The 18092-nt window shown below is 50.8% G+C and overlaps 1 protein-coding gene across 4 annotated transcripts; it reads right to left on the bottom strand.

Annotated features, from left to right (window-relative positions):
- Positions 1 to 6599: 6599 nt before the first annotated feature.
- LOC133585330 (uncharacterized) lies at positions 6600 to 17832 on the bottom strand. Of its 4 annotated transcripts, XM_072911961.1 has the most exons (8): positions 17743 to 17832; positions 16647 to 16717; positions 16365 to 16505; positions 10259 to 10399; positions 8487 to 8611; positions 7495 to 7634; positions 7276 to 7401; positions 6600 to 7143 (listed from the first exon to the last, which is right to left on the bottom strand). In XM_072911961.1, exons 1-6 carry the CDS (start codon positions 17807 to 17809, stop codon positions 7544 to 7546), a joined length of 636 nt encoding a protein of 211 aa, XP_072768062.1. In that variant the 5' UTR covers positions 17810 to 17832; the 3' UTR covers positions 6600 to 7143; positions 7276 to 7401; positions 7495 to 7543. The 4 variants fall into 4 exon arrangements, with proteins under 4 accessions (XP_072768062.1, XP_072768061.1, XP_072768064.1 ...); XM_072911960.1 differs by having other exon boundaries at positions 7276 to 7634; XM_072911963.1 differs by lacking the exon at positions 8487 to 8611.
- Between the last annotated feature and the right edge of the window lie 260 nt (positions 17833 to 18092).

The following is an 18092-nucleotide window of genomic DNA, read 5'->3' as shown; positions in this document are numbered from 1 at the left end:
GTCAGAGGTCACAGACATGGAGAACTTATCTGGATTTTTTTCTTGAAGTGATTTAATGATTTAATACTTCTTTAATTGTGTGTGGTGATATTGACTTGATATTTACTTGTGTGCAGTGCTGTGATATTAGAGTGCTCCACCCAGCTGGTCTGGATGAATTATACTTACCTTCTGGAGTGATTATGTAACCAGATAGTTCTCTTTTGTCTGTGGAGTGACTAAGTATTGCAGTTGTGTGCAGACGCCACCTGCAGGCACTCGGGAGGAGCGACTGATTGGGAGCACAAGCCATGCCCCCTGCAGGCTCTTCTATAAAACCTCGTTTTGCAATTCTGGCTCATTTTTCCTCCAGCAGATGAGGGGACATCTTGCTCAGAGAGAGGTAATGAGGCCAATTTCTCAAAATTTCATGCCTGATGAGGTCATGCAGACCGAAACGCGCGTCGCATGATGAAATTTGATTGAATAATGTGTCTGACGCCACGTTCGGCGGTGTTCGTTCGGGGTCCCTGGGGGGTGTGCGTCTGGTGGGGGGTCACTGGGCGGATTGTTGATGGACAGTGCCTAACCCTAACCCTACCCCCAACCCTAACCCTAACCTTAACCCCCAACACCTAACTAGCCCGTGCCTCCGGTCTGTCCGTTGGGTGGCGCCCTGCCCTTCGTACGGCCCCCTGGTGGCTCTGTTTGGCATCGTTTGAGTGTGGTGTTGGCCGATTGGCAGACCCAATTAAGAAAAAATAGGGGTCAGAGGTCACAGACATGGAGAACTTATCTGGATTTTTTTCTTGAAGTGATTTAATGATTTAATACTTCTTTAATTGTGTGTGGTGATATTGACTTGATATTTACTTGTGTGCAGTGCTGTGATATTAGAGTGCTCCACCCAGCTGGTCTGGATGAATTATACTTACCTTCTGGAGTGATTATGTAACCAGATAGTTCTCTTTTGTCTGTGGAGTGACTAAGTATTGCAGTTGTGTGCAGACGCCACCTGCAGGCACTCGGGAGGAGCGACTGATTGGGAGCACAAGCCATGCCCCCTGCAGGCTCTTCTATAAAACCTCGTTTTGCAATTCTGGCTCATTTTTCCTCCAGCAGATGAGGGGACATCTTGCTCAGAGAGAGGTAATGAGGCCAATTTCTCAAAATTTCATGCCTGATGAGGTCATGCAGACCGAAACGCGCGTCGCATGATGAAATTTGATTGAATAATGTGTCTGACGCCACGTTCGGCGGTGTTCGTTCGGGGTCCCTGGGGGGTGTGCGTCTGGTGGGGGGTCACTGGGCGGATTGTTGATGGACAGTGCCTAACCCTAACCCTACCCCCAACCCTAACCCTAACCTTAACCCCCAACACCTAACTAGCCCGTGCCTCCGGTCTGTCCGTTGGGTGGCGCCCTGCCCTTCGTACGGCCCCCTGGTGGCTCTGTTTGGCATCGTTTGAGTGTGGTGTTGGCCGATTGGCAGACCCAATTAAGAAAAAATAGGGGTCAGAGGTCACAGACATGGAGAACTTATCTGGATTTTTTTCTTGAAGTGATTTAATGATTTAATACTTCTTTAATTGTGTGTGGTGATATTGACTTGATATTTACTTGTGTGCAGTGCTGTGATATTAGAGTGCTCCACCCAGCTGGTCTGGATGAATTATACTTACCTTCTGGAGTGATTATGTAACCAGATAGTTCTCTTTTGTCTGTGGAGTGACTAAGTATTGCAGTTGTGTGCAGACGCCACCTGCAGGCACTCGGGAGGAGCGACTGATTGGGAGCACAAGCCATGCCCCCTGCAGGCTCTTCTATAAAACCTCGTTTTGCAATTCTGGCTCATTTTTCCTCCAGCAGATGAGGGGACATCTTGCTCAGAGAGAGGTAATGAGGCCAATTTCTCAAAATTTCATGCCTGATGAGGTCATGCAGACCGAAACGCGCGTCGCATGATGAAATTTGATTGAATAATGTGTCTGACGCCACGTTCGGCGGTGTTCGTTCGGGGTCCCTGGGGGGTGTGCGTCTGGTGGGGGGTCACTGGGCGGATTGTTGATGGACAGTGCCTAACCCTAACCCTACCCCCAACCCTAACCCTAACCTTAACCCCCAACACCTAACTAGCCCGTGCCTCCGGTCTGTCCGTTGGGTGGCGCCCTGCCCTTCGTACGGCCCCCTGGTGGCTCTGTTTGGCATCGTTTGAGTGTGGTGTTGGCCGATTGGCAGACCCAATTAAGAAAAAATAGGGGTCAGAGGTCACAGACATGGAGAACTTATCTGGATTTTTTTCTTGAAGTGATTTAATGATTTAATACTTCTTTAATTGTGTGTGGTGATATTGACTTGATATTTACTTGTGTGCAGTGCTGTGATATTAGAGTGCTCCACCCAGCTGGTCTGGATGAATTATACTTACCTTCTGGAGTGATTATGTAACCAGATAGTTCTCTTTTGTCTGTGGAGTGACTAAGTATTGCAGTTGTGTGCAGACGCCACCTGCAGGCACTCGGGAGGAGCGACTGATTGGGAGCACAAGCCATGCCCCCTGCAGGCTCTTCTATAAAACCTCGTTTTGCAATTCTGGCTCATTTTTCCTCCAGCAGATGAGGGGACATCTTGCTCAGAGAGAGGTAATGAGGCCAATTTCTCAAAATTTCATGCCTGATGAGGTCATGCAGACCGAAACGCGCGTCGCATGATGAAATTTGATTGAATAATGTGTCTGACGCCACGTTCGGCGGTGTTCGTTCGGGGTCCCTGGGGGGTGTGCGTCTGGTGGGGGGTCACTGGGCGGATTGTTGATGGACAGTGCCTAACCCTAACCCTACCCCCAACCCTAACCCTAACCTTAACCCCCAACACCTAACTAGCCCGTGCCTCCGGTCTGTCCGTTGGGTGGCGCCCTGCCCTTCGTACGGCCCCCTGGTGGCTCTGTTTGGCATCGTTTGAGTGTGGTGTTGGCCGATTGGCAGACCCAATTAAGAAAAAATAGGGGTCAGAGGTCACAGACATGGAGAACTTATCTGGATTTTTTTCTTGAAGTGATTTAATGATTTAATACTTCTTTAATTGTGTGTGGTGATATTGACTTGATATTTACTTGTGTGCAGTGCTGTGATATTAGAGTGCTCCACCCAGCTGGTCTGGATGAATTATACTTACCTTCTGGAGTGATTATGTAACCAGATAGTTCTCTTTTGTCTGTGGAGTGACTAAGTATTGCAGTTGTGTGCAGACGCCACCTGCAGGCACTCGGGAGGAGCGACTGATTGGGAGCACAAGCCATGCCCCCTGCAGGCTCTTCTATAAAACCTCGTTTTGCAATTCTGGCTCATTTTTCCTCCAGCAGATGAGGGGACATCTTGCTCAGAGAGAGGTAATGAGGCCAATTTCTCAAAATTTCATGCCTGATGAGGTCATGCAGACCGAAACGCGCGTCGCATGATGAAATTTGATTGAATAATGTGTCTGACGCCACGTTCGGCGGTGTTCGTTCGGGGTCCCTGGGGGGTGTGCGTCTGGTGGGGGGTCACTGGGCGGATTGTTGATGGACAGTGCCTAACCCTAACCCTACCCCCAACCCTAACCCTAACCTTAACCCCCAACACCTAACCCTAACCCTAACCCTAACCCTAACCCTAACCCTAACCCTAACCCTAACCCTAACCCTAACCCTAACCCTAACCCTAACCCTAACCCTAACCCTAACCCTAACCCTAACCCTAACCCTAACCCTAACCCTAACCCTAACCCTAACCCTAACCCTAACCCTAACCCTAACCCTAACCCTAACCCTAACCCTAACCCTAACCCTAACCCTAACCCTAACCCTAACCCTAACCCTAACCCTAACCCTAACCCTAACCCTAACCCTAACCCTAACCCTAACCCTAACCCTAACCCTAACCCTAACCCTAACCCTAACCCTAACCCTAACCCTAACCCTAACCCTAACCCTAACCCTAACCCTAACCCTAACCCTAACCCTAACCCTAACCCTAACCCTAACCCTAACCCTAACCCTAACCCTAACCCTAACCCTAACCCTAACCCTAACCCTAACCCTAACCCTAACCCTAACCCTAACCCTAACCCTAACCCTAACCCTAACCCTAACCCTAACCCTAACCCTAACCCTAACCCTAACCCTAACCCTAACCCTAACCCTAACCCTAACCCTAACCCTAACCCTAACCCTAACCCTAACCCTAACCCTAACCCTAACCCTAACCCTAACCCTAACCCTAACCCTAACCCTAACCCTAACCCTAACCCTAACCCTAACCCTAACCCTAACCCTAACCCTAACCCTAACCCTAACCCTAACCCTAACCCTAACCCTAACCCTAACCCTAACCCTAACCCTAACCCTAACCCTAACCCTAACCCTAACCCTAACCCTAACCCTAACCCTAACCCTAACCCTAACCCTAACCCTAACCCTAACCCTAACCCTAACCCTAACCCTAACCCTAACCCTAACCCTAACCCTAACCCTAACCCTAACCCTAACCCTAACCCTAACCCTAACCCTAACCCTAACCCTAACCCTAACCCTAACCCTAACCCTAACCCTAACCCTAACCCTAACCCTAACCCTAACCCTAACCCTAACCCTAACCCTAACCCTAACCCTAACCCTAACCCTAACCCTAACCCTAACCCTAACCCTAACCCTAACCCTAACCCTAACCCTAACCCTAACCCTAACCCTAACCCTAACCCTAACCCTAACCCTAACCCTAACCCTAACCCTAACCCTAACCCTAACCCTAACCCTAACCCTAACCCTAACCCTAACCCTAACCCTAACCCTAACCCTAACCCTAACCCTAACCCTAACCCTAACCCTAACCCTAACCCTAACCCTAACCCTAACCCTAACCCTAACCCTAACCCTAACCCTAACCCTAACCCTAACCCTAACCCTAACCCTAACCCTAACCCTAACCCTAACCCTAACCCTAACCCTAACCCTAACCCTAACCCTAACCCTAACCCTAACCCTAACCCTAACCCTAACCCTAACCCTAACCCTAACCCTAACCCTAACCCCTAACCCTAACCCTAACCCTAACCCTAACCCTAACCCTAACCCTAACCCTAACCCTAACCCTAACCCTAACCCTAACCCTAACCCTAACCCTAACCCTAACCCTAACCCTAACCCTAACCCTAACCCTAACCCCTTATTCTTTGGCGTGCTTTGTGAACACCAGATACTTACCTTGGTGATTGTGGAGTTACTAAATGACTGCAGCTGTGAGCGATAGCCCCGCCCCCTGCAGAACTCAATCACATAAATCCTCCTCCTGCCTTGCCGGCTCATTTGAGCTCCAGTTGTTGATGAGGGGACATCACGCTGTTGAGAAGAGTGACAAAAGCCGAGATATTTTAGCCTTAGGGGATTAGTAGTGCCCCATCTACTAGTGGAATTAGAAGTGTCCCGGTAGACAAAAGGTTCGCAGTAAAAAGATGGTGAACATCCTGCGTGATTCAAGTCATGCCTGAAGAGGTCCAGAAGACCGAAACGCGTCGCATGAAACATACTTGATTAGGTCAATGTGTCTGACACCGCGTCTGGCGGTGTTCTTTCGGGGTCCCTGGGGGGTGTGCGTCTGGTGGGGTGTCACTGGGCAGATTGTTGACGGACAGTGCCTAGCCCTACCCCTTTCCCTAACCCTAACCCTAACCTTAACCCCCAACACCTAACCCTAACCCTAACCCTAACCCTAACCCTAACCCTAACCCTAACCCTAACCCTAACCCTAACCCTAACCCTAACCCTAACCCTAACCCTAACCCTAACCCTAACCCTAACCCTAACCCTAACCCTAACCCTAACCCTAACCCTAACCCTAACCCTAACCCTAACCCTAACCCTAACCCTAACCCTAACCCTAACCCTAACCCTAACCCTAACCCTAACCCTAACCCTAACCCTAACCCTAACCCTAACCCTAACCCTAACCCTAACCCTAACCCTAACCCTAACCCTAACCCTAACCCTAACCCTAACCCTAACCCTAACCCTAACCCTAACCCTAACCCTAACCCTAACCCTAACCCTAACCCTAACCCTAACCCTAACCCTAACCCTAACCCTAACCCTAACCCTAACCCTAACCCTAACCCTAACCCTAACCCTAACCCTAACCCTAACCCTAACCCTAACCCTAACCCTAACCCTAACCCTAACCCTAACCCTAACCCTGGCCTCCCAGACATTATTCTCAGGACTATTTTTTACCTGAACATTGGCCTCAAAGACGTCCCCGCAATCCTCCCCGTCCCAAGAAGACACGCAAGAAGCGTCAGGACGCTTCTCGGAGGACTGCACCCCCTGACAACTCCACAACGTCCATGGAGGGGAATTTAAAAGCACAGTGTTTTTATAATATTATCAAAATAACACATCATTTGAATAATGTTACAAAAGACACTCACCCCCAGTCCATAATAAAAATGGAAGAGACGCTTGCCACCATGATCAAACCAGCGGTCTCCAACCCTGACGTTGAGACGCTTATCAGGTGCAATGCCAGGACTTGGGCATTAACGACGGTTGAGGTTTTAAGAGACCATTATAAAAACACTCTACAAGTGGAATTGGACAAGATAACCAGTTTTATTGACGAGGTTTGGAGACCCGCTTTTCAGCTGGCCTCTACATGGGCCAAGAAACATCTGGGACGCAGACTGATGGGGGACACCCTCGGGAAGGCCGAGGCTCTGATCGTCGCGGCCTTCGCCGACCCCCCTGTCAACGCGGAGGTGGTACGCCCGGCCCAGTCCTTGCCGGTCCAGACCGCCACCCGGGTATCGGTGGGCACCCATACTGACCCTACGGGCCCTGACGGGGCTCCTGGGGTGGTACGGGCTAGCAGCCCTCCGGCTCGGGTCGTCGCCCGGGTCTCGGTGGCTACCAGCACCGACGCCGTGGCTCCAGATTGGTCTCCTGAGGTGGATCGGGATGCAATCCCTCCAGCACGGGTTGCCCCGATCTTCCTTCCTCGTCGACCGGAACCACCCAAGGAGCAGAGGGTGACACAGCCCCGGGCCACGGACAGCGGGCCTGCCCAGGACACCCTCGGCGAGGCTCCGCCCACCCAGCTTATTCCTGCATCTCGCAGGAGGCTTCCTCTGGGATCACCTGCAAGACAAGACACACAGGAGACCCCCACTCAGACCGAGGACGACGATGACTCACCACGTGGGTCCACAAGCTCCGGGGCGGATCAAACCCAGGACACCCCCACCCATACAGAGGACGACGATGACTCACCAGGGGGACCCACGGCCTCCTCGCCTCTCCTGATCGACTTTCGGGATGAAGAACAGGAGCGGGGGCTTTCTTCGGTGATGTCCCCTCGTTACTCTTCCGCGACCCCCGACTGGTCCCCTCTCCAGCCTGAGACGGCAGATGAGACGGCACCACAGGGTGAATTTTCACCACGGGGGCCCACACTTTCCGGGGCTCCTATGGTGGACTATGAGGACTCACCCTTGCAGCGGACGCCTCCTCAGGAGACGCCCCCTCAGGAGATGCTTCCTCAGGAGTCCCCCGATTGGGCACATTTGTTCCCTGGGGCACTAAAAAGGAAGCCACACAAGAGGCCTTCCGTCCCAGATACTCCACAACACCTGTCAATTCCAGAATGTGTCGAGTTGGTAGAGGATACGACTAGTGCCTCCCCCCGTAGACCCACTAGACACATGGTCTCGAGTAGGAGGATGATGGATTGGAAGTTGTCGGCCAACAAGAAATTCTTGGTGATCGGCGACTCCAATCTGTCCCACCTACCACCTTTTTACGTCGACGACCTTCAGATCGACAGTTACCCGGGCGCCAGTTTTAGACACGCGGAGGCCATCCTACGCAAGACCGTAATTGCTGCACCGGTTGAAGTGTTGGTTCTAGCCTTTGGGATCAACCATCGTGAGCAGAAAGTTAAGGAGACCGCTATTAAGCAGCTCCAAGGGGCACTCAGGATGGCCGTGGCTACCTTCCCACGGGCCCGAGTGCTAATCCCCCTGATTAACTATTCGGCCGCTTTGCCCGTTGAGCAGAAAAACAACCTCGGGCGGCTGAATAGTTTAATCAGCAACAATTATGCTCACATCCCGGCTCTCGACAGCCGGGACTTTGAGACCCAACCCGACCTGGTCCACTGGACTCGGGACACGGCCAAGTTGATGCTCAAGCACTGGCTTGACTTTTTAAACTTGGCATCCCCATAATCCCGATCGCTCGGGGGGGTAATAAGAACGTGATAAATTTGGCCCATAATTTCACGCCAACCCCCTTACAAATCTCCCTCCTCAATAAGGGCCTCAACTTCATTCCTTCCACTAATCTCAGTAGCGACTGGCATCATCAACTTCAATTTGACCTCCAGCGCTACCACAGACGTGTCAAACTTGAGGTATACTATGAGAAACAAGATTCTCTCGGACCCACACCCTTCACAGCCCGTTCCGGCTGGGAGCCCTCACCTGGACTTATGCCTCCGGAATTCCAGGCTATGGTCCGGTCCGACGGGCTCTCCATGTCCGGTTCGGGTTGCGCACCTGCGGTCGCTCCCAATTTGACACGCGGAGAAGTCGAGGCCCTTCATAGTCTAAAAACAAACAAACATATTGTGATCAAACCAGCCGACAAGGGGAGTGCTGTTGTCATTTTTGACAGATCGCAATACATATGGGAGGGTTCTCGGCAGTTGAGTGACATGACGTATTATAAACCACTGCCGGAACCTATTTATCCGCAAACTATTCCCATGGTAGAAAAGATTCTGGATAATCTTCTACTTAAAAAATTTATCAATTTTAAACAACATAGGTATCTCATGGGGGAGCCGGATCCTCGCCCCCGCAGGTTCTACATGCTCCCTAAAATTCACAAGGAGCCAGACAAGTGGAGCAAGCCCCACGAGATCCCTCCGGGGCGACCCATTGTGTCTGACTGCGGCAGCGAGACGTACAGAACGGCGGCGTTCATCGATCATTATCTGACGCCGCTGTCCGTTCTGCACGACAGCTACCTCAGGGATACCTATGATTTTATTGATAAAATCAAGAAGGTCTGCATTCCCCCAGATGCCATTTTGTTTACCATCGACATTGACAGCCTGTATACAAACATTGATATAAATGAGGGGATACAGGCTGTCAAAAATGTCTTCTACAGGTACCGCGACGTTAGCAGGCCCGAAAAGGAGCTCCTGCAGCTCCTCGACATTAATTTGAGGAGAAACGACTTTGAGTTTGACGGTCGTTTCTACCTCCAAATTAAGGGCACTGCTATGGGCAAGAAATTTGCACCGGCGTATGCCAACATTTTTATGGCAGAGTGGGAGACCTCTGCCTTGGCCGCCTGCCCAAAACGTCCTCTCCACTACTTCCGGTACCTGGATGACATCTGGGGTGTCTGGACCCATTCCAGTGAGGAGTTCAGCGTGTTCTTAAACACGCTGAACACTCACAATAAAAATATCACCATCAAGTCGACCACGAGCAACACATCGGTCGACTTTTTGGACACCACGACATTCAAGGGTCCCGACTTTGCCGACACGCAACACTTGGACATCAGGGTGTTCTTCAAGGAGACCGACACCCACGCGCTCCTCTTCAAAAGCAGCTTCCACCCCAAGCATACCTTCGCGGGGTTGGTGAAATCCCAATTGTTGAGGTTCCATCGTGTCTGCACCAGAAGGGAGGACTTCCTGACGGCCTCGAGGACCCTCTTTTCTGCCCTGAGGGGGAGGGGCTATTCCAGGTCCTTCCTCAGACGGCAGTTGAGGGTCTTCTTGGACCCAAAGGGGCCTCCCCCTGGGACCGACATGATCCCTCTCATCACCACCTACTCTCCCTCGGCCGTGCGGGTCGCCAAGAAGGTCAAAGACCACTTCCGGACCTTTGCGGAGAGTAGCGGGAGGCTGCCGGGGCGCTACGTGGTGCCGGCCTACCGTAAGAACCCCAACTTGAATGATCTGTTGGTCAGGGCCAGGGTCAGCTCACTGAGAGACCCGCCCTCCACTAGGAGGGACACCCTTGTCCGCCACTCACAATGGTTGGTGAACCCCCACAACCGCAAGGTTTTCCAGCCGTTGTGCCGTGGCGGCCGACACACCCGGAACTGTGTGTACGTGATTCGGTGCCAACGATGTGGCGATATGTACGTGGGCGAGACGGGCAATACCTTAGCTAGGAGATTCGCCCAACACAAGTACAACATCGTTAGGCATAAAAATACCAACACTCACCTGGTTCAGCATTTTCTCCGACACGGGTGGTCTTCCGTCCGGGCGACTGTCGTAGAGACGGATCCCAAATGGAGCCTCGCCCAACGCCACCGGGCGGAGCTCCTTTGGATCTCCAAATTGGGCACCAGACATCCAGGGGGCCTAAATGAGGTGTGAGTGTGAGCCCGTTGGATTGTGACGGACAGTGCACATTCCCGTTTTTCCCTTCTTTATTTTTCCCATACCCCCCACCCCCCCTCTTCCCTAACCCTAACCATTCCCTTCTCCTTACCTAAAACCTACCCCCAAACCTAACCAGCCAGTGCCTCCAATCCTCTTACGGCTCTCACTCTCCCTCGCTCGCCCTCCTGGACCTGCCAAAACAGACAGAAAACGCATTAAATATACTCACCTGGGGATGGGACTCATATACAATCGGAGCATCATATTAAGGGGAGGTAACAGGGAATATATACCTAAAACCTACCCCAACCCTAATCCTAAAACCTAACCCTAACCCTAACCCTAACCCTAACCCTAACCTCGGGTACGGTACACATACGTACATTCAGAGCATTACACTAAGGGGAGCTTACTGGGACTATCCTCTCCCAACTCTCTGTTTAATACTGAAGCCCTAGGTCACACATCCAGGGTACTTTCTGTATTATTTCTATTTGAATGTACTAGTGTTTGTCTATTATTATTATATATATATATATATATATATATATATATATATACACATATATATTTATTATAATATATTATATAATATTTATACCATATTACATTGTATTATATTATATATCATATAACAATAACAATGTCTATCATTTCATGTTATTGTTTTAGCAGACAGGATTTTGCAGTAGCATCCTGGGGCTTCAGAGGGTCACTGTTGTCTTCTTTTTACACTTGTGTTGTGGTCAAGACTTCTATTTTGAAGGCCAACTTGTGTTTGACGTGGACCCCACCCCTTCATTTAAATGTTATATTGCTATTAACACCTTTCTCCTGCAATACCTGTTTTCACTGCAAGGATAAAAGGTTGACTTTAGCCTACCTGCCGTGCTAACCTGCTAATACTCTACAAACGAGTCAGGCCTGATGAAGGTATCTTACCGAAACGTTGCCATCTGACTCGTTTCATGTAAATATACATTTTCTACTTTTTTCATATTTTTCTGACACATTGTAGTATTTTTCTTGTATTTGTTTACTTGCCGTGTCCAGTTGAAGGCCTGGTCGCGGCGCGACGCTTTCGTTCCACTAGTCGCTATTTTCTGTAAATAAACAGCCTATTTTTGATACTACATGTGCTATTTTTACTCACGAGATATTCCGGTGGCTCATTAGCGCGAGATACAGCATATTTTTGAACAAAAAAGCGTATCTCACCGTTTATGCAGCCAGCCATCGACCGGAAGTGATTATCTTGACCTCGGCGGAAGTCCCGCCTCCGAGCATTCCGTTCTCTCTTTTTCACAAAGGAAACGGATAAAGACAATTTATTTTTATAAAGCGAACAAACCTTTTTTCGCCAACCAGTTTTTCACATCATCCACACCAGCGACATATTAAAATAATTTTGCAATATGTCGGATGGGTTCGAATACGACTGGCTTCCGGTCAGGTCGGGGCGAAGACGCGCACGGCGACGTCAGGCTGCGCCTTCAGAGTGGCTCGCCCAGGATGATGAACGTTGTCATTATGACCAGGAGGAATATTTTTCTCAGTGGGATGAGCAGCGGCCCCAGAGGTCTTATGCGGATGTAGCACGGGGACGGCAGGATTCCTATCCGCGTCGCCCCTACCCGCAGACACGCCGCCATTTTGATGACCTACATCAAGAGCGCCGCAGCGCCCCTCAGTGGAATTATAGGAGAAACACACGCCAAAATAGGAATTTTGTGCCTTCAAGACAGCACTCTCAGGAGTACTTTAGGCCACAATATTCACCTCAAAGACGTCCCCGCTATCCTCCTCCCCCCAGGGGGACACGGAGGAAACGCCGGGATGCTTCCAGGAGGAATGGGCGCTCCCGTAATACCAGTAGAGACATGGACTCTAGGCCTCCCAGACATTATTCTCAGGACTATTTTTTACCTGAACATTGGCCTCAAAGACGTCCCCGCAATCCTCCCCGTCCCAAGAAGACACGCAAGAAGCGTCAGGACGCTTCTCGGAGGACTGCACCCCCTGACAACTCCACAACGTCCATGGAGGGGAATTTAAAAGCACAGTGTTTTTATAATATTATCAAAATAACACATCATTTGAATAATGTTACAAAAGACACTCACCCCCAGTCCATAATAAAAATGGAAGAGACGCTTGCCACCATGATCAAACCAGCGGTCTCCAACCCTGACGTTGAGACGCTTATCAGGTGCAATGCCAGGACTTGGGCATTAACGACGGTTGAGGTTTTAAGAGACCATTATAAAAACACTCTACAAGTGGAATTGGACAAGATAACCAGTTTTATTGACGAGGTTTGGAGACCCGCTTTTCAGCTGGCCTCTACATGGGCCAAGAAACATCTGGGACGCAGACTGATGGGGGACACCCTCGGGAAGGCCGAGGCTCTGATCGTCGCGGCCTTCGCCGACCCCCCTGTCAACGCGGAGGTGGTACGCCCGGCCCAGTCCTTGCCGGTCCAGACCGCCACCCGGGTATCGGTGGGCACCCATACTGACCCTACGGGCCCTGACGGGGCTCCTGGGGTGGTACGGGCTAGCAGCCCTCCGGCTCGGGTCGTCGCCCGGGTCTCGGTGGCTACCAGCACCGACGCCGTGGCTCCAGATTGGTCTCCTGAGGTGGATCGGGATGCAATCCCTCCAGCACGGGTTGCCCCGATCTTCCTTCCTCGTCGACCGGAACCACCCAAGGAGCAGAGGGTGACACAGCCCCGGGCCACGGACAGCGGGCCTGCCCAGGACACCCTCGGCGAGGCTCCGCCCACCCAGCTTATTCCTGCATCTCGCAGGAGGCTTCCTCTGGGATCACCTGCAAGACAAGACACACAGGAGACCCCCACTCAGACCGAGGACGACGATGACTCACCACGTGGGTCCACAAGCTCCGGGGCGGATCAAACCCAGGACACCCCCACCCATACAGAGGACGACGATGACTCACCAGGGGGACCCACGGCCTCCTCGCCTCTCCTGATCGACTTTCGGGATGAAGAACAGGAGCGGGGGCTTTCTTCGGTGATGTCCCCTCGTTACTCTTCCGCGACCCCCGACTGGTCCCCTCTCCAGCCTGAGACGGCAGATGAGACGGCACCACAGGGTGAATTTTCACCACGGGGGCCCACACTTTCCGGGGCTCCTATGGTGGACTATGAGGACTCACCCTTGCAGCGGACGCCTCCTCAGGAGACGCCCCCTCAGGAGATGCTTCCTCAGGAGTCCCCCGATTGGGCACATTTGTTCCCTGGGGCACTAAAAAGGAAGCCACACAAGAGGCCTTCCGTCCCAGATACTCCACAACACCTGTCAATTCCAGAATGTGTCGAGTTGGTAGAGGATACGACTAGTGCCTCCCCCCGTAGACCCACTAGACACATGGTCTCGAGTAGGAGGATGATGGATTGGAAGTTGTCGGCCAACAAGAAATTCTTGGTGATCGGCGACTCCAATCTGTCCCACCTACCACCTTTTTACGTCGACGACCTTCAGATCGACAGTTACCCGGGCGCCAGTTTTAGACACGCGGAGGCCATCCTACGCAAGACCGTAATTGCTGCACCGGTTGAAGTGTTGGTTCTAGCCTTTGGGATCAACCATCGTGAGCAGAAAGTTAAGGAGACCGCTATTAAGCAGCTCCAAGGGGCACTCAGGATGGCCGTGGCTACCTTCCCACGGGCCCGAGTGCTAATCCCCCTGATTAACTATTCGGCCGCTTTGCCCGTTGAGCAGAAAAACAACCTCGGGCGGCTGAATAGTTTAATCAGCAACAATTATGCTCACATCCCGGCTCTCGACAGCCGGGACTTTGAGACCCAACCCGACCTGGTCCACTGGACTCGGGACACGGCCAAGTTGATGCTCAAGCACTGGCTTGACTTTTTAAACTTGGCATCCCCATAATCCCGATCGCTCGGGGGGGTAATAAGAACGTGATAAATTTGGCCCATAATTTCACGCCAACCCCCTTACAAATCTCCCTCCTCAATAAGGGCCTCAACTTCATTCCTTCCACTAATCTCAGTAGCGACTGGCATCATCAACTTCAATTTGACCTCCAGCGCTACCACAGACGTGTCAAACTTGAGGTATACTATGAGAAACAAGATTCTCTCGGACCCACACCCTTCACAGCCCGTTCCGGCTGGGAGCCCTCACCTGGACTTATGCCTCCGGAATTCCAGGCTATGGTCCGGTCCGACGGGCTCTCCATGTCCGGTTCGGGTTGCGCACCTGCGGTCGCTCCCAATTTGACACGCGGAGAAGTCGAGGCCCTTCATAGTCTAAAAACAAACAAACATATTGTGATCAAACCAGCCGACAAGGGGAGTGCTGTTGTCATTTTTGACAGATCGCAATACATATGGGAGGGTTCTCGGCAGTTGAGTGACATGACGTATTATAAACCACTGCCGGAACCTATTTATCCGCAAACTATTCCCATGGTAGAAAAGATTCTGGATAATCTTCTACTTAAAAAATTTATCAATTTTAAACAACATAGGTATCTCATGGGGGAGCCGGATCCTCGCCCCCGCAGGTTCTACATGCTCCCTAAAATTCACAAGGAGCCAGACAAGTGGAGCAAGCCCCACGAGATCCCTCCGGGGCGACCCATTGTGTCTGACTGCGGCAGCGAGACGTACAGAACGGCGGCGTTCATCGATCATTATCTGACGCCGCTGTCCGTTCTGCACGACAGCTACCTCAGGGATACCTATGATTTTATTGATAAAATCAAGAAGGTCTGCATTCCCCCAGATGCCATTTTGTTTACCATCGACATTGACAGCCTGTATACAAACATTGATATAAATGAGGGGATACAGGCTGTCAAAAATGTCTTCTACAGGTACCGCGACGTTAGCAGGCCCGAAAAGGAGCTCCTGCAGCTCCTCGACATTAATTTGAGGAGAAACGACTTTGAGTTTGACGGTCGTTTCTACCTCCAAATTAAGGGCACTGCTATGGGCAAGAAATTTGCACCGGCGTATGCCAACATTTTTATGGCAGAGTGGGAGACCTCTGCCTTGGCCGCCTGCCCAAAACGTCCTCTCCACTACTTCCGGTACCTGGATGACATCTGGGGTGTCTGGACCCATTCCAGTGAGGAGTTCAGCGTGTTCTTAAACACGCTGAACACTCACAATAAAAATATCACCATCAAGTCGACCACGAGCAACACATCGGTCGACTTTTTGGACACCACGACATTCAAGGGTCCCGACTTTGCCGACACGCAACACTTGGACATCAGGGTGTTCTTCAAGGAGACCGACACCCACGCGCTCCTCTTCAAAAGCAGCTTCCACCCCAAGCATACCTTCGCGGGGTTGGTGAAATCCCAATTGTTGAGGTTCCATCGTGTCTGCACCAGAAGGGAGGACTTCCTGACGGCCTCGAGGACCCTCTTTTCTGCCCTGAGGGGGAGGGGCTATTCCAGGTCCTTCCTCAGACGGCAGTTGAGGGTCTTCTTGGACCCGAAGGGGCCTCCCCCTGGGACCGACATGATCCCTCTCATCACCACCTACTCTCCCTCGGCCGTGCGGGTCGCCAAGAAGGTCAAAGACCACTTCCGGACCTTTGCGGAGAGTAGCGGGAGGCTGCCGGGGCGCTACGTGGTGCCGGCCTACCGTAAGAACCCCAACTTGAATGATCTGTTGGTCAGGGCCAGGGTCAGCTCACTGAGAGACCCGCCCTCCACTAGGAGGGACACCCTTGTCCGCCACTCACAATGGTTGGTGAACCCCCACAACCGCAAGGTTTTCCAGCCGTTGTGCCGTGGCGGCCGACACACCCGGAACTGTGTGTACGTGATTCGGTGCCAACGATGTGGCGATATGTACGTGGGCGAGACGGGCAATACCTTAACTAGGAGATTCGCCCAACACAAGTACAACATCGTTAGGCATAAAAATACCAACACTCACCTGGTTCAGCATTTTCTCCGACACGGGTGGTCTTCCGTCCGGGCGACTGTCGTAGAGACGGATCCCAAATGGAGCCTCGCCCAACGCCACCGGGCGGAGCTCCTTTGGATCTCCAAATTGGGCACCAGACATCCAGGGGGCCTAAATGAGGTGTGAGTGTGAGCCCGTTGGATTGTGACGGACAGTGCACATTCCCGTTTTTCCCTTCTTTATTTTTCCCATACCCCCCACCCCCCCTCTTCCCTAACCCTAACCATTCCCTTCTCCTTACCTAAAACCTACCCCCAAACCTAACCAGCCAGTGCCTCCAATCCTCTTACGGCTCTCACTCTCCCTCGCTCGCCCTCCTGGACCTGCCAAAACAGACAGAAAACGCATTAAATATACTCACCTGGGGATGGGACTCATATACAATCGGAGCATCATATTAAGGGGAGGTAACAGGGAATATATACCTAAAACCTACCCCAACCCTAATCCTAAAACCTAACCCTAACCCTAACCCTAACCCTAACCCTAACCTCGGGTACGGTACACATACGTACATTCAGAGCATTACACTAAGGGGAGCTTACTGGGACTATCCTCTCCCAACTCTCTGTTTAATACTGAAGCCCTAGGTCACACATCCAGGGTACTTTCTGTATTATTTCTATTTGAATGTACTAGTGTTTGTCTATTATTATTATATATATATATATATATATATATATATATATACACATATATATTTATTATAATATATTATATAATATTTATACCATATTACATTGTATTATATTATATATCATATAACAATAACAATGTCTATCATTTCAGGTTATTGTTTTAGCAGACAGGATTTTGCAGTAGCATCCTGGGGCTTCAGAGGGTCACTGTTGTCTTCTTTTTACACTTGTGTTGTGGTCAAGACTTCTATTTTGAAGGCCAACTTGTGTTTGACGTGGACCCCACCCCTTCATTTAAATGTTATATTGCTATTAACACCTTTCTTCTGCAATACCTGTTTTCACTGCAAGGATAAAAGGTTGACTTTAGCCTACCTGCCGTGCTAACCTGCTAATACTCTACAAACGAGTCAGGCCTGATGAAGGTATCTTACCGAAACGTTGCCATCTGACTCGTTTCATGTAAATATACATTTTCTACTTTTTTCATATTTTTCTGACACATTGTAGTATTTTTCTTGTATTTGTTTACTTGCCGTGTCCAGTTGAAGGCCTGGTCGCGGCGCGACGCTTTCGTTCCACTAGTCGCTATTTTCTGTAAATAAACAGCCTATTTTTGATACTACATGTGCTATTTTTACTCACGAGATATTCCGGTGGCTCATTAGCGCGAGATACAGCATATTTTTGAACAAAAAAGCGTATCTCACCGTTTATGCAGCCAGCCATCAACCGGAAGTGATTATCTTGACCTCGGCGGAAGTCCCCTCCGAGCATTCCGTTCTCTCTTTTTCACAAAGGAAACGGATAAAGACAATTTATTTTTATAAAGCGAACAAACCTTTTTTCGCCAACCAGTTTTTCACATCATCCACACCAGCGACATATTAAAATAATTTTGCAATATGTCGGATGGGTTCGAATACGACTGGCTTCCGGTCAGGTCGGGGCGAAGACGCGCACGGCGACGTCAGGCTGCGCCTTCAGAGTGGCTCGCCCAGGATGATGAACGTTGTCATTATGACCAGGAGGAATATTTTTCTCAGTGGGATGAGCAGCG

The sequence above is a fragment of the Nerophis lumbriciformis genome, linkage group LG30, assembly GCF_033978685.3.
Source record: "Nerophis lumbriciformis linkage group LG30, RoL_Nlum_v2.1, whole genome shotgun sequence".
Lineage (NCBI taxonomy): Eukaryota > Metazoa > Chordata > Actinopteri > Syngnathiformes > Syngnathidae > Nerophis > Nerophis lumbriciformis.
Note: the sequence above shows the minus strand (reverse complement) of the source record. Positions and strands in the feature narration are given on the sequence as shown.

Excerpts from the sequence above, each read along its gene's own strand:
- LOC133585330 (XM_072911960.1), bottom strand. The coding sequence starts at position 17,809 with ATGCTCGGAGGGGACTTCCGCCGAGGTCAAGATAATCACTTCCGGTTG. Across the intron at positions 10,400-16,364 it reads CGGAGAAAATGCTGAACCAG|GCCCCCTGGATGTCTGGTGC; the intron begins GTGAGTGTTGGT and ends CACCTCATTTAG. Across the intron at positions 8,612-10,258 it reads CGGAGAAAATGCTGAACCAG|ACTATGAAGGGCCTCGACTT; the intron begins GTGAGTGTTGGT and ends GTTTGTTTTTAG.